The sequence below is a fragment of the Takifugu rubripes genome, chromosome 13, assembly GCF_901000725.2.
Source record: "Takifugu rubripes chromosome 13, fTakRub1.2, whole genome shotgun sequence".
NCBI classification, from domain to species: domain Eukaryota; kingdom Metazoa; phylum Chordata; class Actinopteri; order Tetraodontiformes; family Tetraodontidae; genus Takifugu; species Takifugu rubripes.
The window spans coordinates 4,990,324-5,018,112 of record NC_042297.1 but is presented as its reverse complement, the minus strand read 5'-3'; the positions used below and the strand labels follow the sequence as shown (position 1 = coordinate 5,018,112).

At 45.2% G+C, this 27,789-nt stretch overlaps 1 protein-coding gene across 2 annotated transcripts in view; it reads left to right on the top strand.

Moving 5' to 3' along the window:
- LOC101064110 (thrombospondin type-1 domain-containing protein 4) overlaps window positions 1–20,127 on the top strand; it is a 31,433-nt gene extending 11,306 nt beyond the window's left edge. The window contains exons 8-18 of one of the 2 annotated variants that reach the window (XM_029846737.1): window positions 13,622–13,826; window positions 14,466–14,641; window positions 14,821–14,917; window positions 15,625–15,807; window positions 15,905–16,034; window positions 16,224–16,428; window positions 16,612–16,785; window positions 17,171–17,344; window positions 17,428–17,607; window positions 18,101–18,245; window positions 18,793–20,127. In XM_029846737.1, coding sequence (XP_029702597.1) covers window positions 13,622–13,826; window positions 14,466–14,641; window positions 14,821–14,917; window positions 15,625–15,807; window positions 15,905–16,034; window positions 16,224–16,428; window positions 16,612–16,785; window positions 17,171–17,344; window positions 17,428–17,607; window positions 18,101–18,245; window positions 18,793–18,935 — 1,812 coding nt within the window. In that variant the 3' untranslated portion in view covers window positions 18,936–20,127. The remainder of the gene's footprint in view (window positions 1–13,621; window positions 13,827–14,465; window positions 14,642–14,820; window positions 14,918–15,624; window positions 15,808–15,904; window positions 16,035–16,223; window positions 16,429–16,611; window positions 16,786–17,170; window positions 17,345–17,427; window positions 17,608–18,100; window positions 18,246–18,792) is intronic. The other variant, XM_029846736.1, reaches the window with a different exon arrangement.
- Window positions 20,128–27,789: the final 7,662 nt, after the last annotated feature.

The following is a 27,789-nucleotide window of genomic DNA, read 5'->3' as shown; positions in this document are numbered from 1 at the left end:
ACACCCCACAATCTCTCTATCTCCTCTTTCAGCCCTTGGTATTTCTCCAGCTTCTCGTGTTTTTGTTCCTGATGTTGCCACCACCACTGTCTTCTGCTGCCTACCACCACTATGTCAGGCTGAATGACCACCACATCTGGTCAGTCTGGATCTGGAAGTCCCACAGGATCTTGTTCTGCTTGTTTTCCAGCACTTTCGAGGGTGTCTCCCACATGGACCTCCAGTCCATACTTAGTGCAGATGTTCGTGTACACTGTGCCAGCCACCTGGTTATGCCGCTCCATGTATGCCTTGCCTGACAACATCTTGCACCCTGCTGTGATGTGTTGGACTGTCTCAGGGGCATCTCCACACAGTCTGCACCTGGGGTCTTGTCTGGTATGGTAGACCCTGGCCTCTATTGCTCTGGTGTTCAGGGCCCATTTTTGTGCGGCCATGAGTAGTGCCTCTGTGCTGTCTTTCAGTCCAGCCTTTTCCAGCCACCAGTATGTTTTCTCAATATCAGCTACTACCTCAATTTGTCGGTTGTACATACCATGCAGGGGCTTATCCTTCCATGATAGCCCCTCAGGTTCCTCCTCCTTGCTGGGCTTTTGTTGTCTGAGGCATTCACTCAGCCAGTCAGTGGGGGCCATCTTCTTGATGTATTCTGGGAGGCTTGTTGTTTCCTCCTGGATAGTAGTTCCGACGCTTACTACAGTCCTCGGCCCCCTTCCTTTTGCTTCATGTACAGCCTCAGGACACTGGACTTAGGGTCCAATGCACTTTGAGCAGCTTCCTTGTCCTGATGTCAGTGACCTATTAGTATTTCTTCCAGTGTACACACACACACACAACCAAAGCCCTCCAGAATCCAGATCATCAGAATTTAATAAGCTCTTCCATCACCTTTTATCCACATTTCCTGAAAATGTCATAAAAATATGTTCATAACTTTTAAGTAATTTTGCTAACAGTCAGACAGACAAACGCCAGCTGTCAACCTCTTCAGTGGAAATTACCCTGGAAGAAATTTTTACGTTAAAAAATAGATCTTTTGCCAGCAACAATATGCAGAAGTGCACTGCTATTTTCACTTGTGAAGGTTTGTTTTTTTGGTCAAATTTCCAGTGTTCACACATGAATAAATCTCAGGAAGAGTGAAAATGCCAGGATCAAGTTCTGTGTTCCGTTTCCATTTCCTGATACTATTCTGGCAGAACTTAAGCTGGTCAGCACAAATAAAGTTTGCTGTGTCAGATGTTTAAAGCTGGCTGTGGCACAGAGTTTCTTTACCAGCAGAGTGTTTGATACATAATGATGAATCAGGCATACAGCAGGTTGGAAACAGAGAGCTGTGAATTCAGTGGAGTCCGCGGGGATTTATGGTTCCGCTACATAGTGATATTTTTAGCCTTCAGTGGTCACACAGGTCTTCCTCGGACAGACAGACTGTTTTTGACAGCAATTGACTGCTATATGGGTGGCTGTCAATTGAAGAGACAGTGGAACGCCTTTTACGCCTCATTGGTTCCTTTGGAATGTCAGAGATGTGTGGTCAGCGCTGACCCGGCGCTGGGAATTTACGTCATCTGAGAATAAGATAACAAATGTAGATGGAGGGGGAAGGAGATGACTTACTCAAACATGTTTAACTTTATTTGGTTGATGCCTGTTTGATTGGGTTGCCAGTTATTAGCCCCTACAGTATTTATAAGTGTGTATTTCTGTGGCAGCATGTGTGTGTTCCTGCTCATGCATAAATCAGTTTGAGGGTCTGTGCTGTAGGTTCCCTGCTGCTCAGGGTCAGACCTCATTGTAAATTAGGCTCCTATCTGAGGCTGCCAAACAGCTTTACCGATAAAAGACTTCCAGTAGGTGTATAAGCCCTGAAACAAAGGATCTGATATTAATCTGTTGTGTTCATGCAGAAAAGCAAAAGACAATTGAGTCCCACAGGTAGAATTTGTTGCTGAAACAAAATAAAAAAAATGTCTAAAAATTGTATTCAAATGCTGAGGCTACCATTAGTAGACAGCATCTTAATGCTATGTCCTCAAAGTTCCAGCTTTATCAGGCCAGTAGTTTTATAAGAACTCTTCAACAAGATGACAGATCTGTCACATCCTATTAAGATGTCCACAGGTAAGGATTAGACATGGACACACAACAGCAGACTGAATACATTTTTAATCCTAAACTGTTGCTGTGTGATATTCATTTGGGTTTTCATGGCTCATTGTGAATTCTCTGGACTGGCTTTTGTTGTCAGTACATTAAAGTTAAAACTGGGAACATATAGTTTGTTTTTCCTCCTTTCAATCCTAGTATGTTCTCTAGATCATGATTGAAATACCATTTGATTATGTATTCGAAATGCAGCTAGACTGAAGCACTACACTCAGATGTAACTTGACCTTTGACCCTCATGGTGTATTTCTGTATTACTTAAGGTAAAACAATTCCAATTGAATTTGTTGGGAACTGTCATTATACTGTCACGTGTAAACAAACTTGTACTTTTCTCTTCATTGACATCTATTCAACAAATCTGACTCAGTCAATCAATTGTTAATGAATGTATTGTGTATCCTTTTTCCTGGCAGTAGCCTGATTCCTGATCAATTATCCATGATCATTTGATCCCACTAGCTCAGGATTTTCCATTAAGGAGTATGCTGTAGCTGATACATATCAGGCAAATAGTTGATGTCTTCTGAAGTTGCATTCATTCTGAAAATGCTATAAATACTAATGTCAGTTTGTGAGTTACATCATAGTGTCACAGCTACGGGCAATCATGCCCGTAAGCCGCTTCGCCCCGCACACCTGTTGTGCATCAGGACTCTAATGAGCACTCATCTTAACCCCGGAGGCACACCTGCTCCCTGCCAGATCGTTATTTGTTCCTGATGACTTTCCAGCGTATTCCTGTTTGCCTGCCTGCCCGCCCAGTTCCGACCTTGCCTGTTCCTGACTGTTCTGTTTAGCCTGCTCCCTGGTAAACTCTGTCTGCCTTCTGCCCGATCTCGACCTTGCCTGTCCCCGACTATTCTGTTCTGCTCGTTCCCCGGAGAATCCTGTCTGTTTCTGACAATAAAGCGGTGTTCAGCCAGACTCGTGTGTCGCATTTGGGTTCTCATCTGGTTCCTGACATATAGACTACATTGCCGTGGGGTGTCTGGAAGAGAAAACTGTTAATCTCTTGTGATCAGAGTGGATTTAACCATCTCTGGCCATTTCCAAAAATAAATTGTTATATTGCAGTTATTCTTAAGGAGTGGCAACCTTCAGTGATATTTATTATGAAGCAGAGCTCTTAGATCACGCAAAATGTGCAGATAAATGTTACTCAAAGTGTTTAAAAACCTATTAAATCTCTTTCTAATAGTCCTGGAATCTGCTTTTATTACTGTGCACTATTTTGTTTTTTGCGGTAATGAGCAGACTGAAGTGTACATCCCTCTGCTTACTTATCTCTGCAGTTCACCTGAGGAAGCTATTCACATAGGCGTCCAACACAGTGATACGGTGCTGGTTACAGTAAAGTCATGGGACATTTTTTCTTTGATGTGCTTTTTTGAGTGTCCGTCTTGAAGTGTGGGAAAGTGGCAGAGGTGGTGGAGAGGAATAATGTGGGAAGAAATGCCAGAAATCCACAAAGGAATCAAATGACGTGTGATCATGTGAGTCAAGGATCTGTGATTGAACTTTGGCCAGGGCTCCACTTCGCCTGACAATACACGTGTGAAGTTTGAGAGATTAACATATTCACTTCCACGTATAGAAAGTATCATGTGAAAGGTAGGGAGGAATATTGAAGAATTTACCTGCTCTTCATTATCTGTTGTTGTGCTGTTTTTGTCTGAAGGTACGTGCCTCAGTCCCAGCCATGTGCCTCAGTCCCAGCTCACCTACCCTCAGTTGCTTCATTAATTCTGCTTGTCTTTCTCATTCAAATGTGCTCATCAAAGCAGAAATTAATGCATATGTTATGTGTCGATATGTTGAAAGCTTTGCTGACAAATATCTTTGGCAGATTCATGCTCAATGGAGGTTAGCCTGCAGAAAAACTACAAATATGTAAATAATCTTTTTGTGAGTTTAACATGTGTGTGGCATTATATATACTAGTTTCCAGCTAAACACTTTTTCTCCTTATTGCACAACTACATCAACTATGTGTGATCATGCTTCAGCTATTGAGCTTTATGAACAAAGATCATTCAAACAGGAAAGGTTGGGAATAGCAGACTGAAATATGTGAGCGTGTGTTGGCCCCTGGTGGTGCACACTAGTGTTTAGTACCCCTGCTGGTGACTCTGTTACCCTTTTTCCACTAGGGCAGTCCCAAGGCCAGTGCTTAATCTCAGACCAGTTATGTCCTTTTGGACCGACCACGAACTGCCTCCTGGCCAGGAAAACGGGTTCCACAGTGGCACCACCTCTGCGCTAGTCTAGAACCAAGAACTGCTTATGTCGAGGTTAAAGTTAATCAAAATGTATTAGATAGTTACCTTTCTTCTTGAATAAAATTGTCACATGTAACTTCATTCCGAGAAGCAACAAAGCAGAACTGGAGGTACAACGGCTGTCATTGTTGTTGTCAGTTCAATTCAATTCAATTCAATTTAACAGGAATAAACCTTTATCAGGACCTGCTCATATGGGGACCACCCTGCTGATGGCTAGCTGGGCAGAGAAGGAGAAGGGGGAGGACAGATAGAGAATAAAATAGACACACATCCAAACAAAAACATTAATTACAATAATCTAGGTCAGTGATACATGAAATGAGATGTATCGTGTTAAGAGGGAGATCAGTGCAGCACCTGGTTTTTACTTTTATTTCTTCAGTAAAAGGTCACTAATGGAAGCACGTTGTGAATATTTGAATTGGCTAACAGATGTTTACCACATTAAATAACATCAAGTTCATTTATACCCTCTAGTCATATAAATTGGGTGTTTGTTCTGGGCCTGACACAGCAGGCCCTGTACAGATTTGGTTTGGCAGATATTCTCCACTACCCCCCCACCCCCAGCCCCTAGGAAGACCAAGACCAAGCATCGGAAATGGAAGAGTTTAAGGGGAGTTTGTGGTAGAAAACTAAACATTTTTTCAAGATGGGCGATAAATGAGGATTTGTAGGGTGCTGTGTCCCTAATTTGTCAGGTTTCTCATCCATGGAGAAAGCTTTGGCTGTGAAACTTGTAAACTTGGTATTTTAAGGATCGCCCTGAAGAATAAAAGCTAGAATCCTCCCCCCATACTGCTGGTGTAGACTGATCCTTCCTGGGATCTGCTTTTTGGCCTGGAAATCCATGTTGTGCAGAAACTATTTCTATAATGATGACTGCCAGTTATCTGTTACACTAAGGTCAAGCAACTCCTCACAACCAAAGTACTTCACACATTGGACAACAAAAATTTACTGCTTAAAATTTGTTGCCATGAAATTGAAGCCCCAGCATGTCTGCAAATTTCAGTTTGGGCTGTTTTCAAAATAAAATTGCCACAGTCATCAGCAATATCAAGAAGTTGGGAAAAAAGTGTTTGTGCCTTTTTTGGTGTTTCTGCATGGCAATATTTGGTTTCAGCATTAGTGTTTAGAAATATTAAGAATAGAGCTCGACAGTTCCAACCCAAAATGCACACAGGTGCACCAATAAAAATCACAACTGAAATAAATCAAGCTGAAATAAGTGGATATTGGTACCGAACCATCCCCCGCCCCCATTCTGTTGTCAGTAGATCCAAATATAGTCTTCCTCCCCCTTATATTTCCTGCATATGTGGCATGTAACCATCCATCTTAGCCCTATGCAGCAGAAAGATGTAGCAGAAAGAGATTTCTGCATCTGTTCCTGCATGTGTGAAGAAGTAGGTCTGCTGCCCTCTGTACTTTTATGATGAAGCGCCGTCACTCTTTACCTCAGTAGTTCTTGGTGAATTAGATTGTGATATTAAGGAAATGACGATGCAGTATTATGGGTGTTGTGCAGCATAGTTGGTCATGGCCTATTTGGCCTTCAATCAGAAAGGATCTGGCTGGCCTGAGGAAAAGTTCTCAAGCAATTTCTCAGACTTGAGATGTCTGAAAATGATTTTTATTTCTTTTCAATTCACAATATTGGAATTTGTATTAGATATTCCTTTCTGTCTACTTTTTAGTCAGGTTAAAAATATTTCCTCTCTTTTTTTTTTTTTTTACAAATTCAGGTTTACTCGCAGTAAAAGCTGCCACACAATTTTCTCCATCCTCATTTAATATCTCCAACTCTCCATTCTGTAAAACCTCCCTTTTCTGTCTCCCCACGATGCACCTCCCCCAGCTCAATTTACAGGGGAGCTGATAGAGATCCAGTTAGTGCGAGGGGTGTTTGCTGGCATTCTCAGAGCTTCAGAGGGAGGGAAGAGGTTGACAGGACTTGTGAGGAAGACTGTTGGGACAGCTGTGGGTCCATGAGAGAGAATGCTATCAGGACTGGCTCTTCTGCTGCTTCTCTGCCTCCACATGCATGTTCAGGGGAGGTCTCGGTCACAGGTAGGACCCCACTTCACCTCTGAAGAACCTGGAAGGACGTACTGATGCTGACAGTCAGGTTGTAAGAGATGTGAGGCAAAAGTGTCAGTGAGGTGGTTCTCTTGGTTCCTCCTGCATAAAGGTTTCATTTGTGTCTTTACAAGCTTACAGGTAAAACCCCCACATTCCACATACAATTCATTTAAACCTTAGTTACAGTTATGTCTGGGTTGAGTGACGAGGCATAGTGGGACAACCAGGATAAACTGGTGGGTTATAGTAGAGGATAAATAGAATGTTTAACAAAGACAATATGAGTAGGTGATGTATTTCACAGTAATAAGTGCAGCCCAGCATTATTTCTAATAAAAACACAAACCTTTTGTCAGGCTATGTGATAAATTATATTAATTTACTGTGTCCTGTTTGCATGTTTGCTTGGCGCTCTGCAGCCACTTTGCCAGTCTTTGTAAGTACTGTTAGACAATGTTTGCTGGGATTTGGATTATCAGAACAGTCCAGTGATCTCACGTTCCTCATTCCGATCAAAGTATTCCTGCGTTGGCTGTGTAAGCCTTTCCTACTGCTTTATTATTCCACTGCACATTCATGGAGGATTATATTTCCCTCTTAGTGGAAGAAGAATCCTGTCCAGGGACTATAAACCCTGCTAAGGGAAGACAGCGTGCCTGATTTAGCCTAACTGCACCTGTGGCTTGGCTCGTATAATTGTAGCTCACCTGTGTTTAGATTAATGAGCTGCCCTACGACCATTCTCTTAATGTTTTATCCATGTCAGGGGGTCCTAGGGTCAGGTACTGAACCCCAAATAGGTCCTATGAACACTCGTCAATATTTTAATAACATAATGATATTGTTTATAATCTGTTGGAAATTTGTCTTTTTGGTTCATCTTGTCCCATCAAACTTACTGTCCTCCGTGTTCTACACTTTCTCTAAGGTAGCCTTGTGAAGTGGGGAAAAGCTCTGATTGGAATGGAAACTCTATTTGTGGTTTCATGGATAATCTGTGAGATTATGGCCACTTTGTGTCAAAGCCAGAAGTGAAATCTGAACCAAACTGAATACATGTGCCGGCTTCAGGCTACTTTGTAAATCAGACAGAAGAGAACTTCAATCATATTGAAGGAGACATGTCCTTTATCATGTATCTATTAAAACAGTCAACATTATTTAAAAAGTTACCTCTATGTTTTTACACTTCCCATTGCTGTGTATTTGACAGGTTAGTCAGAATGTTGTGCAAGCTTGCAGACAATTTGGCCTCCACACACTCGTGTGTTTTGAAATGCTGACTGAAGTAAAAAAAATAAATAAATAAAAAGACTGCCTTCCTCCGCTTGTTAAAAGCAGTTTAAGGTCCACATCATCCCAGCATGTGGAAGGCAGATGCTGTGGACCTTGGCAACATCAATGTGCACTTCAGGTTGAAGCTACTTTAAATGGAACTGTTATGTCTTCAGAACCTCCAGGTCCAGTTAAGGGCTGTGTTACTGAGGTCTCAATCAGGTATTTATTCAGGTGATCAATTAGACTTTGGCTGTTTGCCAAAGCATAATTGAACAATTATTTGTATGATGCTGCTTTGAGTGAAATCTGTCCATGAGATCCCAAAAAGCTGTCAGCACTGAGACATTTAATATATTAGATGAAGCATTTTGCTCCTTCATGCTGAAATGACACGAACAGCCCACAGATGAGGCGGGATGTTGACTTTTTGCTCACACGTGAATATCCATGACATCTGCAGCTGATTTGATTTTCAGTGTTTGCTTACAACAAAAGTGAATATGTTTAAAACCTGCGATGATTAGATGTAGTTGTTTCAGTTTTTATGACTAGATGATCATTCGTACATTTACAAGTCACTGTGATGGCTGAGGAGACACATTCTGATTCTTTTGTTGTGGGTCTAGTTTGTGTGTCTTGGCACATAACAGCCAGCTGCTGCTAATACAGTGGAGGCCGTGTAGTTCTGTGGCTCCACCATCAACATCTGGATGTGTTGGTCTGTCAGCCTCCAGGCCTGCCGTGCCTGTCAGTCAAAGATTATTCTGTCTGAACAGACTAAACCCTGACGAACATGCGCATTTGCAAGACCACATTTCATACTTGAGCCACACCAACATGTGCTCATGATTGGAGATGCTGTAGCACCACTCCAAACCATTTTCCACCAGATTCCCACGTGCATTTTTGACGGTAGGAGAATGTAAAATTTGATGGTTTGCGTGATCTTCTAAAAGTGAACTTTAATTCATGTTTATCTTCCTATCAGCCAGGATTCCAAAAAAAACCCTATAGCCGTCAGCAGTATGACATTTCTGACTCTTTATACACCACTACTCTTAGTTTAATGTTTAAAAACACAGTCACAAGTATAAGTATAAAATGATTTTTTTTCCCTCCCTTCCATCATGCTGATTGAGTTGAAGTTGCTGTGATGTTAATTGTATCATGTTATTCAGAAAACCCCTCTCAGAATAACTACATCTTACATCTTATCTGAAATGAGAGCTCACAGCTCCAGCACATGTTCCAGATGGTTCTTCAGCAGCAATTTAAATCCTGTTCTAATTCCACTAAAAATCATATAACTTCCCTTATTATAGATGACAGGACGCAACCGCCTCCTCCGTGAACCATCACCTTATCGTGGTGGAGGAGTTTGCGTACCCTAATGAGCCTGGGAGCTATGCTGTCCGGGGCAGTTTGCCCCTGGTAGGGTCTCCCAAGGAAGATTGGTCCTAGGTGAAGGGTCAGACAAAGAATGGTTCACAAGACCCATCATTGAACATCAAAAAGGGAAGCAGCGTACCCGGCCCGGAGGGTTACTGGGGCCCCACCCTGGAGCCAGGCCTGGGACTGGGGCTCGATGGCGAGCGCCTGGTGGCCGGGCCTATGTCCATGGGGCCCGGCCGGGCCCAGCCCGAATCAGCTATGTGGACACTCCCATCTCCAGTGGACCCACCACCTGCAGGAGGAGCATGAAGGGTCCAGTGCAGTGTGGACCGATCCTCGGTTATGGAAATTGGCTTTTGGAACATGGAACGTCACCTCTCTGGCGGGGAAAGAGCTGGAGCTTGTGGGGGAGGTTGAGTGCTACCGACTAGATATGGTCGGACTCACCTCCACAAATAGCGTCGGCTCAGGAACCCAAGTCCTTGAGGGGGGTTGGACACTCTTCTACGCTGAAGTTGCTCAGGGTGAGAGACGGAGAGCGGGGGTGGGCTTTTTGCTTGCCCCCAGACTCTCTAGTTCGACGTTGGGGTTCTTGCGGTTGTGCGAAAGGGTTGCTTCCCTGCGCCTTTGGGTCGGGGAACAGGTTCTGGCGGTTGTTTGTGCATATGCGCCAAACAATAGTTCAGAGTACCCGCCCTTTTTGGAGGATCTAGGACGGACGCTGGACAGTGTCCCAACTGGGGACTCCATCATGCTGCTGGGAGACTTCAACGCTCACGTGGGCAACGACAGTGTGACCTGGAAAGGCGTGATTGGGAGGAACGGTCTGCCCGAACCAGAATGGTGTTCAGTTATTGGACTTCTGTGCTAGTCGCAGTTTGGCCATAACTAACACTATGTTCAAACATAAGGTTGTTCATCGGTGCTCTTGGCACCATGATGGCCTGGGCCCCTAGGTCAATGATTGACTTTATCGTCGTGTCAGCTGATCTGCGGCCATATGTTTTGGACACTCGGGTGAAGAGAGGAGCAGAGCTGTCAACTGATCACTACCTGGTGGTGAGTTGGATCAGGTGGGGGGGGGGGGCCAACGCGCAGACCTGGCAGGCCCAAACGCTTAGTGAGGGTCTGTTGGGAACGCTTGGTGGAGGAACCCATCAGGCTGGTCTTCAACTCCCACCTCCGACAGAGCTTTGATCATGTTCCAAGGGCGGTAGGGGACATTGAGTCGGAATGGGCCATGTTCCGCTCCGCCATTGTCGAGGCGGCTGTCGCGAGCTGTGGCTGCAAGGCCGCTGGTGCTAGTTGTGGTGGTAATCCCCGTACCCGATGGTGGACACCAGAGGTGAGGGGAGCCGTCAGGCTGAAGAAAGAGGCCTACAGGTCATGGCTGGTCTGTGGGTCTCCGGAAGCAGCTGACCGGCACAGGTTGTCTAAGCGGATTGCGGCCGCGACAGTCGCAGAGGCAAAAACTCGCACACCTTGTTAGGTGTGCGTGGAGAGCTGCTGACGTCTCCTGGGGCAATTATCCGGCGGTGGAAGGAATACTTCCAGGAGCTCCTCAATCCTACCAACACGTATCATCAAGGTGGAACAGAGTCAGATGACCAGGAGGTGGACCATCCAATTTCCGGAGCGGACGTTGCCGAGGTAGTGAAACAGCTGCCTGGCAGCGGAGCTCCGGGAGCGGATGAGATTCGCCCGGGGTATCTTAAGGTTCTGGATGTTGTAGGGCTGTCCTGGTTGACACACTTCTGCAACATTGCGTGGACATCGGGGGCAGTGCCCTTGGACTGGCAGACCAGGGTGGTGGTCCCTTTTTTTAAGAGTGGGGACCAGAGGGTGTGTTCCAACTATAGGGGGATCACACTCCTCAGCCTCCCTGGGAAAGTCTATGCCAGGGTGCTGGAAAAGAGGATTAGACTGATGGTCGAACCTCTGATCGAGGAGGAACAATGCGGGTTTCGCCCCAGTCGTGGAACCACGGATCAGCTCTATACCCTTGCTGGGGTGCTTGAGGGGAGTTGGGAGTTTGCCCAACCAGTCCACATGTGCTTTGTGGACTTGGAAAAGGCTTATGACCGGGTCCCCAGGAGCATTCTGTGGGGGGTGCTCCGGGAGTATGGGGTGGAAGGTCCCTTGATAAGGGCTGTCCACTCTCTGTACCAAAGGAGCAGGAGCTTGGTCCGGATAGCCGGTTGTAAGTCGTTCCCAGTGAGGGTTGGACTCCACCAGGGCTGCCCTTTGTCACCGGTTCTGTTCATAACTTTTATGGACAGAATTTCTAGGCACAGCCGGGGAGTGGAGGGTGTCAAGTTTGGTGGGCGGAAGATCTCGTTGCTGCTTTTTGCAGATGACGTGGTTCTTCTGGCACCATCGAACAGGGACCTCCAACAAATGCTGGGACGGTTCGTGACCGAGTGTGAAGCGGCAGGGATGCGGATCAGCACCTCCAAGTCAGAGTCCATGGTACTCGCTCGGAAAAAGGTAGAGTGCCTTCTCCAGGTTGGGGAGGAGGTCCTGCCCCAGGTGAAGGAGTTTAAGTATCTCAGGATCTTGTTCACGAGTGAGGGTAGGATGGAACGTGAGATCGACAGGCGGATCAGAGCAGCGTCAGCAGTGATGTGGGCGCTTAACCGAGCCGTCGTGGTGAAGAAGGAGCTGAGCCGGAAGGCCACTGGCCTGCCTCCCGGTGGGACATGTCCGGAACACCTCTAAAGGGAGGCGTCCGGAAGGCATCCTAGCCAGATGCCTGAGCCACCCTAACTGACTCCTCTCGATGTGGAGAAGCAGCGGTTCTACTCCGAGCTCCTCTTGGATGTCCGAGCTTCTCACCCTATCTCTAAGGCTGAGCCCGGCCACCCTGCGGAGGAAACTCATTTCAGCCGCTTGTATCCGCGATCTAATTTTTTCGGTCATCACCCAACGTTGATGGCCATAGGTGAGGACGGCTGGGACATAGATCGACCGGTAAATCGAGAGCTTTGCCTTCCAGTGGCCGGCCCAGGACTATGTGGAGAGATTATATATCTCGCCTGTCTTGGGAGCAGCTGGGGGTTCCCCCGGAGGAGCTGATGGAAGTGGCCGGGGAGAGGGCTGTCTGGGCATCCCTCCTGAAGCTGCTGCCCCCGCAACCTGGATCCGCATAAGCGGGAGAAAACGGAACGGAAAGGACGCAACCGCAGTGGGACTGGGGAAAGCGTTCCAAAATACACTACCTTAAGATTTCCAAAGGCTTGGATGTGTTTTCCAAACTGAAGTCTCCTGATGCTGGCAGGAAGAATTTCACAACTGTCGAAATTACTAGATATCAAATGGAGCCTCAACTCTCAAATACATCTTGTAATAAAGACATTAAACCTCTTGACTCCGATCTGACCCAAATCCAGAGGATAAAGAACTGTGTGTTTTCAAATCCACAGTTACACAGTATGATATTCGAAATTCAAATGTTGCCTGTGACTGTTTGGATGCCGATATGTTCTCCTCTGAGTGTCCACAGAGAACAATTCACCAGGTATACATTGGTTCTATGAGGGGAAAATGTTCTCTGTTCCAGGCAGAGGCAGCCTGGATGCCATAACTGTAATGTTTAGTTGGGGGTTTTTACTGAAAATTTAAATATAGAGGACATTTTAGTTGGCAGTTGTGTGATTACGTGTCATTCGTGACTACATTTCCAACATTTTCCTCAGTGGAAAAATGTCCCAGATGTCTAATTTCTGGAATTTTTTCTTCATTTACAGTATATAATTTAGATCATGTTCTTCTCGGTTTAAACACAAAGCAACTGTTGACCCATCCCAACTGAAACACTTTCTCTGTTCATTGTTGTGGGAACTGAAAGTTAATGACACTTTCACCCACAGCTAGCATACGCTGCAGCTTGTGTAGTGTCATACAGCTTTAGTAAAAATTACTTCCTGAACAGTCACAACATGCACAAACAAACACACACACAGCCTGTCTGTGTGCTTGTGGACATCACTGTGGTCTGTCTGTCTCGATGGGTCTGCAGTAACAATGACCCAGTGAAGGTTATGGTGGCTTGATGGGACCGTTGATGTTTTTTAAAGAGCTGTTTGTGAAGTGGGCTGGTTTTACTGCTTTTACTGACTGCTGATGAGAAATGTTCGGTTTTCTGGGGTTTTCTATAAATTCCAACCGATAGGGTGATCGAAATCTCCAAAAGTCAACCTGATTAAATGAAAGAGAGCAGAATAAAGGCTGCATGGTCACAGCGTGATCTTACTGACTGACACTAGTTTGCATTTTGGAAGTCTAAATTTTAAATGTTACTTTTCAAATCTGATGAAGGCCAGTGCAGTCCTCTGGACAACCACTTCATCCAAACAGCTGGAAACCACTCCCACCACTGTCCATGACCCTCCATGTTTTCTTTTCTTTTACAGAGTCCGGGCTGTGATGGATATCTGGGTTCAGGAAAAGTGATGGACAGGTGTGGTATTTGTGGAGGTAACAACAGCACCTGCAGGATGGTCTCTGGAGTGTTTAAACACAGTTTAAGCAGGATCGGTTACCATAAGATAGTTGACATCCCAGAGGGAGCCACCAAGATCAACGTGACCGAGATGGCAAAGAGCAGAAACTACTTAGGTGGGAAAACAAACTCTTTCTATGAGGGTTAACATGAAGATTTTACACACACTTAACAAATATGTCTAAATATTTCCAGCCATTATTTAGAATTGATTTTTCTCCTGTATGACAATCATTGTATGGATATACTGTATGTTATACAGAAATACTGTACATCAGTTTACATGCATGTAAATATGAAGCCAACATACATGAATGTTAGGAGAGCAATGAGGGACAAACTGTGGACTGTGGCTTTTACATCTGAAGAAGAAATGTGATTTCTGCAGATTCATGAAAGTGTTTTAGCTCCTGTCTTCTGTTGATGATAGTTTGGCTTCGCTCATTGAAGCCTTTATTATTGCCATGTATCTCTGCTTTTACTGATACTCTTTTAGTGTCCCAACACACTTTTACGAGCCGGTCTAATGTTTCCTTTCTAATGTGATTCTAATGGTTTCTAAAAACTGGCTCCATGAGTGAAATGGAAAATATCTTTTGAGCACATCCTGTGGTCACATCGAAGTGCTGCTATTTTAGTGTGTTTATTTTCCACGCTGCAGTTACATTGGATTTGTTTTCAGTATAAAATTGTGTCTTTTTCTGACTAATTTTCTCACTGTCTCTCAGTGCTGAAGTTGTAGTTCTTTATTACAGCTCTTCGAAGCCGATCGGGCCGAGCCATCATTAATGGGAACTGGGCCATTGATCTACCAGGCCGGTACGAGGGAGTAGGAACTGTGTTTACCTACCGACGACCCAACGAAATCAGCAGCACTGCCGGGGAGTCTTTACGCGCTGAAGGACCAACCAATGAGATCCTGGAGATTTATGTGAGCAACTGAGGGAGGAAGAGGTAGAGACAGGGAAAGAGAGAGAGGAAGGGTGGGAGGGAGAGAGAAGGAAAAGTAAAGGTGATAAGGAGAGAGTAAGAGGGGGAGAGAGAGAGATTGCCAAGATTTGTTTTCTCTTTATCTTTTTTCCTATGTGTTGTGTGCCTTTTATTACTCAGATGATCTTCCAGCAACCAAATCCTGGTGTCCACTACGAATATCGTCTCCCCACTGAACATACAGCCAGCTCTCAGCAGGAAGGTGAGAGCCAAATTTGTATGTCTCACTCTTTATTATCTCTGCTTATCATACTTATCAGATTAGTTTCCAAGTTGGTGAATTAATCAGTTATGACTTGATGAACTTGTGCAACAGCCATGGCTCCTGTATGGCCTCCAGCATTTAAACAGAACTAGAAAGAATAACTTCCTTAATAGTAACTTCCTTGACACTTACTAAAATTCTTCTTTAAGCGAGTCAGTTACTATGTGTTTACTGTGTTAGGGTTAGGGTTTTAGGACTAGGGTTAGGACACTTAGGGTCAGGGGTCACGGTCATGACTGTTTTGTTGTACAAACTATTTTCTTATTTTATTAAGAATTGGCTTAAGCTGTGACCTTTTAATCTCCCAGCAACATCCTCCGTTTGAAAAGATGTTAAGATATAAACCTGCCTGCAGCAGCCTCTGGTGGGGTGAATTGAATTTTTTAAAGGATTGCTGGAAGGGGTCGGGGCTCCAACACTTTGCTCCGACAGCAGCACATGACCAGTGCAATCTGACTGTGCTGCGCTGAAGGTGAAGGAAACACCTGATGGCACCAAAACCATCTCAGCTGGAAGTCACCAGTGCATGAATGCTTTTGCAGGTTTTTGGGTGGACTGTGGCAAATTTTAACCAATTTTAGTTCTGTTACGACACAGATGCACGAGTAATAGTGGTTGTGGTGATAATTGAGTCTTCTCTATGTTTGTTTGTGTGGTAGTGAACGCCGTCAATAGATCCAGTGAATACGAACATCAGGCGACCACGCAGGATTGGACTAGTGCAGCAGGCCAGGAAAGGGACTCTCCCCCCATGGGGGAGAACATCCAGCCACCCAGACGTACACCAGACTACAACTGGAAATTGGCTGGAGCGACAGAATGCAGCGCCTCCTGTGGTCAAGGTCAGTCAGGTGGATTTGAAGAGGTTGTGAAGGGATCAACCGCATTGGTGACCATGAGAATGAGAGGGTATATACAGGTGTACCCTTTCTTTTTTAGGATTCAGATACTCGATTTTTAACTGCATGTCACTGCTGAACCAGGCACAGGTATCAGACACCTTTTGTGACAGCAGCAAGAGACCGACCCCCCAGGAGGAGGCCTGTAACCTGCAGTCCTGCCCTGCTTTGTGAGAGACGACACACTGCCTGTCTGTTGTACCTGACACCCCCCCTCCACACACACACACAAACACACACACACACACACACACACACACCTCTTTTATGTCTTATTTTTGGTGGAAATGAAAAGCAGATCAAATGTCCTTATTTGAAGAGCTTGCAATATATTCTGTTTCTGGTTTGTGTCTGAGCAGCTGGGATATCGGAGAGTGGTCAGAATGTAGTAAGACCTGTGGTCTGGGCATGCAACACCGACAAGTTCTTTGTCGCCAGATTTACGCCAACCACACGCTCAATGTGCACACGAGCCACTGTCAAGACTTGGAGAGGCCTGAAACTTCCATCACCTGTCAGCTGAAGATCTGCAGTGAGTGGCAGATTCACTCTGAGTGGACCGCTGTGAGTATCCCACTGCCTCATCCCTGTCCTAGCATCTCCAGTTAGTCCACAATATTACAGCCATAAACCACTTCAGGCTTTACGATAAAATCTAATCAACAATAAACAGATTAAAAATAATGTCCTGTCTAGAATGACTGTACTGCCGTACTGGTATTAATCCCACAGCTTGTGGTTTCACAGTGCTCTGTACCATGTGGGCTGGGTCAGAGGTCAAGAGCGGTAAGCTGTGTCAGCAACGTGGGCGACTTTGTTCCTGACGAGGAGTGCAACATGAATCTGCGGCCCGTAGATGTGGAGAACTGTGACATGGGAGCCTGTGCCAAAAGCTGGTTCTACACCCAGTGGGGCAGAAGGGTAGATCTGAGACAAGCAGAAGCACAATATCACACATTCATTTGTTTAGAAAAAAATGCTTTAAGCTGGAACTGTCCTCATTCACCCAAACCCATGCCTAAAAAGACAATCACCACATTGTATCAATACAGCTGTAGATGACCAGAAAATATCTTTAGATTAATTATAATAGTAAAAACTTATTAAAGTAGCTGATATGTTTAAAAGGGCACAAATAGCACTGGTTACATCTCATTTGCCTGATCCAAAATGATTAATTTAAATACTATAGCTATACATTAGTAACATACTTTTGTTTCATATTTTTGTCAGGATAAAAATATTTTCAACCAACTTAGGGGTGGCATCAACAGTTGTTTTACTTGGCTGTGTGGTTCTTCTGCAGTGCTCAGCTGAATGTGGGATTGGTGTACGAACCCGAGGCGTCCTCTGCCTGACCAACCACATCAGCAGCCTTCCACTGGAGGGCTGCGGGCACGAGCGTCCTGCTGACTCTCAGGTCTGCAACAACGGCCCTTGTGAGAGCCACACTGAGTGGTTCAGTGGCCCCTGGAGTGAGGTATGGATATGTAGATGGTGCTGAAATCTTTTTATAGTGACTTTACTGAAACCATGCAGCTCTCATGGGCATCTGTTACTCAGTGTTCTGCAGAGTGTGGAGCAGGCCTCCAGCAGAGGTCCGTGGTGTGTCTGATGAAAACAGAAGAAGGGTTTACCGTCATGCCACCTTATGAGTGCTCCTCGCTGGAACGACCCCTCGGTCAGCAGAGCTGCAACCAGAACTCCTGTGGAGCAAAGTGGTACCACACTGACTGGAGTGGTGTGAGTTTGATTGAGATCTTTTCTAGTGTGCTCTTCACATGTTCCTCACCCCCCAATACTGTTACTAACACACAAGGACAGATTTATCCCTGTAGTCACCTCATGCAATAATCACCTTTCTACTTTATTACCACTGAACCTGCTGTATCAAAAACATTGAATCTGTTGTCTTTTTCACAATTGTCCACAAGCTGGAACTTCTGGGTGAATTCTAGATGAAATTAGTTGATGTCCCTGCACACACACATCCAAAATGCACCGATTTTGAACAGTTAGGAAATGTAACCGCTTTAAAAGGGCTCTAAATAATAGTCTTGACTTTTAAATGGATTATGATTAACATAAATTCCGATCAATTTAAACCAATGAAAAGACAAATAAATGTATTCAAACAGAACAGCTGTTTACATTAATTTATTCAGTAATTAATTCATTTGACCAATAATAATAATAATAATAATAATGACTTTTCTCCTGCATCATGTCCTTTCAGTGTTCAAAAACATGTGATGGAGGTTTCCGTGTGCGTGAGGTGCGTTGCTTGTTGGACAACATGCTGCCTAGCGTCAACTGCAACGAGCAGCAGAAACCTGCAGAGAAGGAAAACTGCAGCCCGGAGCCCTGTGCACCCGAGATCGGTCAATCAAACACTCATTGACATCACTGCTGAAGCTGTGGCCTTTATCTACGGAACTAAACTTGTGCCGATCATTTGGAACAATAAGATGCATTTCAAAACCGAAACCTACAGTTTCAATATTAAATTAAAACAAAAACTATCGTTTGAAATCAAAACTGTAGGAATGCGCTTATTTTGTCAAATAATCTATTGGACCGGATTTAGCTCCACAGATAAAGGCCACAGCCTCAACCTTTTGGCCCAGAATTAGCTCCATATTTACCCAGTTGCTCAAAAGGATGCACATCAATAAGCTAAAATAAGAATATCTACATGTCTTGGAGGTTTTTCTTAATTTTTCTGAAAACTAAGTTGGAGCATCTTCAGCTGTTATATCATATGGAGCCCAGTCATTGTTGCTCCACCTCTGTCTCCACATGATCAGAGTAATTGGTGCTGCATCATTTATCTTAACATCCTGTTGTAGATCAATCTTACATAATCATCAAGTGTTTAACGCTTGGTATTACTATAGAATTCTGACATCAACATTTTGTTTTTTCCAGATGAAAAATGCAGAGATAAATATTTTAACTGTAACGTGGTGGTCCAAGCTCGCCTCTGCGTGTACGACTACTACAAGATTACATGCTGTGCGTCATGCTCACGAGGGAGTCCCAGAGTCTTCATTCAGCGGGGACGCAGTTAGCGTTCTGAAGCAGGGTCCCTCAGCCCCATGCTGGCCCAGACTCTGCCCTCTGCAGGCACCCTGCTCCTGGACCACTCAGGGCAGCAAACTACAGTCACCTTGGCTTCACTGACCAGGATGGAAACTGAAGAAGGAAAATTTCTGGTGGTTCATTTTCAAGATGTTGCTGGAAAATGATACAGAAGAAGAGGAATGTTTTTCCCTTAAGGATGAGACAGATCTATAGAAATGCTGCTGTTGAAGAAGAGGAAGTCAAGAGGAGGAGCGTATGGATTACACGACGGCGGAAAAAATCTTTTAACTGTTAATATGAGATGTCCACACAGATATGACACAGATGTCCACACTACTCAAATTGATGGCATGAGACTTTACAGGAGAATATGGATCCTGCACAACTTTGAGGTGAAAATGTTGCCTATTAAAAAAGGATACACTGCACTGACAGTGGATGATAAAGGACAAGATTGGAAAGATCCTTGCAGCAGCGGCTGAAAAGATTACACCCTCTTTATTTATTTTTGTACTCATTACTGAAACAAACATGTTTTTATAACTGTTTTAGCTTTGTGAACAGTGACCACAGCATGTGGAATAGTTGCATTCACAAAGCCAAACACAAGATGCATCACAAACACGTGTGAGGGATTCACATGTTCTCATCATTCAGATGCAGATAGGGCCGTTACCAAGGCAGTGACTGTTTAACCGGGACAGTCCTAATACAGATGGATATACCGGCTGTTGTAGACGGCAGAGAGAGACAAACATTTTAATGATATAAGGTTATTATGGTCATTTATCTTATACTGTCTCATATGTATTTGACATTTGACAAGTCAGTTCTTCACCAGTTTTTTGTATATTGTCACTAATTGTCCTCTTTATAAATGTGCCCACAGTCCAAGTATAAGCATTTGAAATATGGGCAGACATAATTCATACATATTATTATTATATGTTTGCCATATTTTGCATTTCTGGAGTTTGTAAGTTGATTTAATGAAGAATATTCATAAAAGTGTTCATGAATAAAATAATTCCTTGCAAATTAGAGCAAACATGATCATAAATGCTCTGTTATTACTTAAAGCATGGTATTTTATATGACATTTCTTTGGAATTATTAAGTATTTCACAAAAGTCCAAGTGCAGTCAAATTGTTTCAGTCTGATAATAAAGGAGTCGATCAATCACTTATCTATAACTTCTTTTGTTTTTTTCCTCAGGTGTCTTCACATTGAGACTTCCTGCATCAATTGAATTGAATTGAATTGAATTGAATCAGGTTTATTGCCATTGTTCATGTAATACACAGTATTACACAAACTAGGAATTTGTCTTGGTGTGACGCTGCGACATTCAACATAAGAACACAACACTAGAATAAGATAAATAAAATAAAATAAGACATATATACAGTATATACATAAATGGTAAGAAATAGTGCAGGTCAATGCAGGAGTAATGTGATGTTCATGGGTCCGACTGGCTGCTGTACGTGGTGCTTAAGTCACTTGGTGTTCAGCAGCCTGATGGCAGAGGGGAAGAAGCTGTTCATGTAGCGGGAGGTTTTGGTCCGAATGGACCGTAGTCTCCTGCCTGAGGGGAGGGGGGAAAACAGTCCGTGACCAGGGTGGGAAGGGTCGGCCGTGATCCGACCTGCACGCCTCCGGGTCCTGGAGATATACAGGTCCTGGATGGATGGAAGCCTGCAGCCGATCACCTTCTCGGCAGCGCGCACGACGCGCTGCAGCCTTAGTCTGTCCCTGGCGGTGGCACCAGCATACCACACGGTGATGGAGGAGGTGAGGACGGACTCGATGATGGCCGTATAAAACTGTGCCAACATCCTGGGAGGCAGTTTGAGTTTCCTCAGCTTCCGTAGGAAGAACATCCTTTGCTGGGCCTTCTTGATGAGGGAGCTGATGGTTGGCTCCCACTTAAGGTCCCGGGTGATGGTGGTGCCCAGGAAGCGGAAGGAGTCCGCGATGGTGATGGGGGAGTCCATGAGGGCAAGGGGGGGCAAAGGGGCTGTGACTTTCCTGAAGTCCATAATCATCTCCACTGTCTTCTGAGCGTTCAGCTGCAGGTTGTTGTGTCCGCACCAGGACACCAGTCGAGCCACCTCCCTCCTGTAGGCAGTCTCATCACCATTGGAGATGAGCCCGATGAGGGTGGTGTCATCCGCAAACTTGATCAGTTTGACAGACTGGTGGCTTGAGGTGCAGCAGTTAGTGTACAGGGAGAAGAGCAGGGGGGAAAGTACACAGCCCTGGGGTGATCCAGTGCTGATGGTGACGGAGTCCGAGACAGTCTTCCCCAGCCGCTCATACTGCCTCCGATCCGTCAGGAAGTGAGTGATCCACCTGCAGAGGGAGTCAGGCACACTAAGCTGGGACAGCTTGTCCTGTAGCAGAGCGGGGTGAATGGTGTTGAATGCAGAGCTGAAGTCCACAAACAGGATCCTCGCGTAGGTTCCCGGGGAGTCCAGATGCTGCAGGATGGAGTGAAGGGCCAGGTTGACCGCATCGTCCACAGATCTGTTAGCTCTGTAGGCGAACTGCAGTGGATCCAGGAGGGGGGTGGTGATGGACTTGAGGTGTGGCAGGATCAGGCGCTCTAAGGACTTCATGACTACAGAGGTGAGCGCCACAGGTCTGTAGTCGTTAAGCCCAGTGATCCGTGGCTTCTTGGGGACAGGGACGATGGTTGAGGTTTTGAGGCAGGCTGGTGTGAGGGTGATGTTTGGTCACCCGCGCTGTTCGTTCACTAGACTCAGATCAACCACACAAACAACAGGAGGCCTTGCAAGGGAGAGCTGACGAGCAGTTCAAGCTTCCTCTCTCAACTCTGTCCGTCTGCTGCTCGCTCTCCTCTTTTATTTGGTGCACACAAGATTTATGTCAATCTGACCTCATGATTCCTTCTCCTCCTATCTCTACGACTTCCTCGTGTCCTTGAACATGATACCTCCCAGTGCTGGGTACATAACAGCTACGATACTTGATTCAAACACTCATACATTCCTTTTGATTAAACATTCTAAATCTACTTACTATACTTACTATAGCATTGAAACGATAATAGTAATAACAACAATAATTCTTCTCACACTGGCACCTGGCACGACTCCAGGGAGGAGTTGAAGATGTCTGTCGGCTCCTCTGCGCAGTGCCTCAGGGTGGAAGGAGACACGCCGTCCGGGCCAGGGGCCTTGCGCGGGTTCAACCTGGCGAACTGCCTTCGCACATCCTGTTCACTGATCGTGAATGGAGGGGGGAGGAGGGGGGAACTGGTGGTAAGTGATGGGGGGGGGGACTGATGGTGAGTGATGGTGAGTGGAGGGGGGGGGAGGGAACTGCCTTTGATCACCTTTGTCCTCTGCATCCTTTTCTCTCACACCAGCAAACTTCACGTCCTCTCTACGTACGTCCATGTATCCAGTGTCAGGTCTTCCTCTGGTTTCCAGCCTGGCTGTTCCATCCTCGGCATCCTTCACCATCCTTCCTCTGTACACAGACGATATTGGACGGCTCTTCAACTTTATTCCTCTGTAGCCCTGCAAATCTACCTTATTCTTAAAGATCTGCACCAGTTCACTTCTTCTACATTCCACTGATATTCTCACAGCCCCTACTGTCTTATTGTAAAACCTAGTCAGGAGCTCATCAGCTCCCTCTCTTGGATCCTTCCATACGTCTACAGATAGATCACGAGGGTCTCCCAGGAATTGGAGCTTTGTCTCTTCCTTCTACAAATGCTGTTTGAAATCTTTATTGATGATCAACTGACTCTTTCCGATGATGTAGCCTCAGTTTCCTGATCATGTTGCTTTACCTGTTTGTTTGGTGTTCCTGTCTGTGTGTTTTCTGTTCTTCCTCTGCAGGCGGGTGGGGCTGACATACTTTCTCTCGAGGCATCACCTTACTCACCTGCTGCTCCTCCTCACTACCAGGAAAAACCCTAACCCTAACCCTAAAAAAATCAGTATTTTGGAATGTTTTTTTATTTTTAAGATCGTGTGTCCACTGCAGTGGACACCAGAATGCCATACATGTGAAATGGAACCTTGATGGCAACTAGTTAGTCCCAGAAAGCTATCAAAAAGTTGACATAAGAATGAGTTTGACTTCCTCCAGAACAAGGAAGTGAAAGGTACCAAAACCCCGCCCCTTCACATTTGGTATCTTTGAAAAACCTTAGATGTCCTCTGTAGAGAGCAATGCAGTAGTATACTGCCGTGGGAGATATTCCTCTTTACAAATGTCCTCCACGGAGGACAAATTTGAACTACTGATAATCAGGAGGCTACGGGCTGACTGGATCTGCAGCTTTAAAAGCAGTTCATTTCTCCTCTTGATTATTGTAGATCCCTCTGTGGTCACACTTGGTTCCCCTTTGAAGATTGAACTTTTGCTTGCCTGCTTTTTTCAGTCTTAACCTGCCTCATCTTTGTCTTGGTATTTTTTTTGTTTGTTTTTGTAGTTTCCATATTACTACCCTGTAGAATAGCCTTGTAACCCACTTTTTAAATATAAATAAATAAATAAAACCTTTGAATGATTGGATTTGTCCATGGCTGCTTTTTGGGTTTCTGGGTTCAGCCTACTTAACAACTGCAAAGCCCTTTTAATGGGTGTGCCCTTCAGATGTCCCGGAACATGGCGGTCTTCAGCCATGTCACTGCACTGCTAATAGAGCTCCATGGGATAACTGTAGCTGACCCAAGTTGTTTATGCTGACACACAGAGCACTAGCTGGATCAGCTCCATTTTAGTTGAAGCATCTTAGAGCTCACCTTGTCCGCTGCATTCAGCACATGAGCGTCTGGTAACGCTGTCACGGCTACCCAAACTATTTTCATACCTAGCTCCCCAATGGTGGAACAACCTCCTGAACTGTGTTAGAGCCGGTCAACCCTCTAAAAGCTCTTGAAGGCACAACTGTTCCAAGAGCACTGCTTAACAGTCTCCTCCTGAGTTTTCCTCTCTCTTCTCAACACCTCTCTTTACTTTTCTTCCGTTAAATCCCTCTTTATATATCTCTCAATTTGCTATATATATATAGATGTTTGACTGATAGGTTGCTATACTCTGATTAAAGTGTTCCTTTAATTTTTCTGAGCAGTGTGTATATATATATATATATATATATATATATATATATATATAGATATATATATATATATATATATATATATATATATATATATATAGTATAGCATATAGTATAGTATGTGTCTCCCAGCACAGTCTCAAGAGCATGGAGGAGATTCCAGGAGACAGTTAGTTACTCCAGGAGAGCTGGACAGGGCCGTAGAAGGTCTTTAAACCCTCAGCAGGATTGGTATCTGCTCCTTTGTGCAAGGAGGAACAGGATGAGCCAGAACCCTACAAAATGACCCCCAGCAGGCCACTGGTGTGAATGTTTCTGACCAAACAATCAGAAACAGGCTCCATGAGGGTGGCCCTGTGCTCCCCGCCCTGCACCGTAGAGCTCTATTGGCATTTGCCATAGACCACCAGAATTGGCAACTACGCCACTGGCGCCCTGTGATACATGGACGTAGGATCTGGAGATGCCGTGGAGAACGTTATGCTGCCTGCAACATCATTCAGCATGACCGGTTTGGTGGTATGTCAGTGATGGTCTGGGGAGGCATATCCCTTGAAGGACGCACAGACCTCTACAGGTTAGATAATGGCACCCCAACTGCTATTAGGTATTGGGATGAAATCCTTGGACCCTTTGTCAGAACCTACGCTGGTGCAGTGGGACCTGGGTTCCTCCTGGTCCATGACAATGCCCAACATCATGTGGCTAGAGTATGCAAGCAGTTCCTGGAGGATGAAGGAATTGATACCATTGACTGCCAAAATCCTTAAATACAATGTGACTTTTAGCTTGACACATGGCGCTTTATTTTGTTTTCAAACACATCACTTCCTGTTTCCTGGCAATGATCCAGTGGGAGGGACAGATTTGGAAATCCCTATCCAGGTGGATCAGGATCATTTTGATCCTATCCTGCAAGGTTTTGAAGAACTGGGATAGATTATTATGATCCACAGACCAGGATAGGGGGATTTACAATCCGGATCATTTTGATCTGTATTTGGAGTTTTGAAATACTGGGCCCTGGTCCAAATCTGAGAGGAGATCCCCCAGAACACCATTTGTCGTCTCATTAGGAGCATGCCCCGGCGTTGTCAGGCATGCGTACAAGCACATGGGGGCCACACAAACTACTGAAAAACTACCGTGTCTTTGATTTCCCCCCTCTATAAGGTGATCATTTTCATTTCTATCAAATTATGTCTCCCGACAGTGAGGAAATTGTGAAAAAGACTTCCAGCCTCCCGGCAACCAACACAACACACAGGTCCATCTGAAAAATGAAAAATCTGAAACACCTGGTCCTTGTCCACCTCCTTCCCTGGTCAACCCAGTAACGCACTTACTTTAGACTCCTTAGGGGGATGAGGGCTTCTGGAGTACAAGAAGCTCTCCTTCTGATTCTGAGGTGGCATCAGGCTTTCTGTATGGAGTAGTCTTCATCACAGCAGGAACAGGAACAGGCTAGATAAGATGATAAGGAAGGCCAGCTCACTCCTGGGCTCTTCTTATTATGGGTCTAATAAAGTTATTGTCTGAGTTTCCAGTACAGTGTCAGAAAGTAGCATCATTAGAACACTTTCAAAGGAAAAGATCCTCCCATGTGATCTGATCATTCCCTGCAGGTGATATACAAAGGTCAATCCTCACAAAGCCATAGTAATATTTATAACTAGTACATTTCATTTAGAATGTCAAGTTTAAAGAAATAGAAAGGAAGACAGGAAAGAATTGTGTTATGATCCTGTTTGGTCTGTGTGTTTTGGGTCTTTTTGTACTCTGTCTGTCCGCTAGGGGGCATGGGTGACCATCTGTTGTGCTGATTGCCCCCACACCTGCAGCTAATCTGGTCATTTGGCAGGCCTTTTAAGAAGCCAGAACCAGCTTCCCACCTTCAGATCGTTTTGTTTGTACTTCTGGTAAACTGGCTGTTCCTGAGCTTGACTACTGGGGCTTTTTGCGTTTTAACTGTATTATTCATTTTGTTTCTAGGTCACCACTGTTTCAACAAGTACTTCCTTAACTTTTGGCTCGGCACTTCGTTCACTGTGGTCTCCGTGTATAGCACGTGCACTCATCCTCACTGTGTAAATAAACTGCAGATCATCAAAATGGCCTTTTGTCTGGCTTCTTGGGTCCTGCCTTGAGTATTTATCAGAACTGTAACACAACGATCTGACCAAAATGGACCCAGCAGAAACTGAGATGCTTCGTAAGGCATTAACCTTCCAGGGTACTCTACTCGGTCAGCGTGACGAGGTACTTAGTCAGGTTTTGAGCTCACTTTGAGAGCCCTCTGTGAATGTTGCGCTTCTTCTTGGTCAGTCTGAATCATCTCCAGCTGCCCAAGCAACTGCCTCCCCGGCTTCCTCGGTAGCCCACTCCTCTCTGGCGTCTTTCATTGCACCACACGAGCCGTATGTCCCCATCCCCAACTGCTACTCGGTCGTTGCAGTAGTTTCCTGCTACAGTGTTCCTTGGTTTTTGACCTTCAGCCATCAACATATTCCTCCTATTAGGTGTGCCGCTAATCGATTGGCGGAGCATTTACCATAGTGCACCTACCAAAGGCGCACAGCAGATTTTGGAACTCAGTCCACACACACAAGGCGCACCATATTATAAGGCGCACCGTCGATATTTGAGAAAATCTCAGTGTTTTAGGTGCGCCTTATAGTCGTGAAAATATGGTACTAGAAATGAGAGAGGCACCATCCCGTGTGGGGTGGACACCATCTCTCCTAATCAGACCAGGTTTTCCCCAAAAAGTGCTCCAATTGTCTACAAAGGCCACCTGGTTTTTGGGCACCACCGTGACAGCCAGCGACGACATGCGACTAAACATTTCATCGCTGGCTAGATTGGGGAGGGGACCAGAGAATGCTATGGAGTCTGACATCGTTTTTGCGTATTTGCACATTGACTCTATTTTAATTTTGGTGACCTCCGACTGACGAAGCCAGGTGTCGTTTGCTCCGACGTGAATAATAACTTTACTAAATTTACGTTTACTTCTCGCCAGTAGCTTTAGATTGGCTGCTAAGTCGCCCGCTCTGGCCCCTGGAATGCACTTGGTGGCACATCTCTCCACATTAGGTCCGCTGGCTCTGTTTAAAAACCTCTGTAGAAACTGGATTCCATAAGTGGCGGTCCTGCTGGCCAGGTGGATGAGGCCCTGTCTTCCCTCCTCCCTAGGCAGGTACAGCACCCCTTGCTGGACCCAATGCATGCTGTTCCAGAAGAAAGCCAGAACTCTTGTCTGAACTTGTGCTAACAAACCTGAGGGGGCGCTCCATGCAATTGAGCCGGTGCCAAAGCACAGAGGCCACCATGTTGATGAGGACAAGAGTTCTGTCTCTACAACATTCGGGGGAGAAGCCACTTCCATTTTTGAAATTTCCCATCTACTTTTCTAATGTGTCCAGCCAATTATTTCTATTGGTTTCTTCATTTCCAACAAAAACACTGAGGTACTTTAGGCCGTCCCTCCGCCAGGCAAGATCCTGGGGAAGGACCGGCAGACCCATTTGTCCACCTGCCAACGGCTAGGGCTTCGCTCTTGTGCCAGTTGTCCTTGGCCGCAGACAGGCGGTTGAATAAAACCGTTAAATAGAATGTCTACGTCTCTCTGGCTACGCACCATTATTATTATATCATCTGCATAGGCAGATAAAACTATTTTTCTGTAAAAACACGGCAAACCCAGGCCGTTCATGCTTGCACGGATCCTACAGAG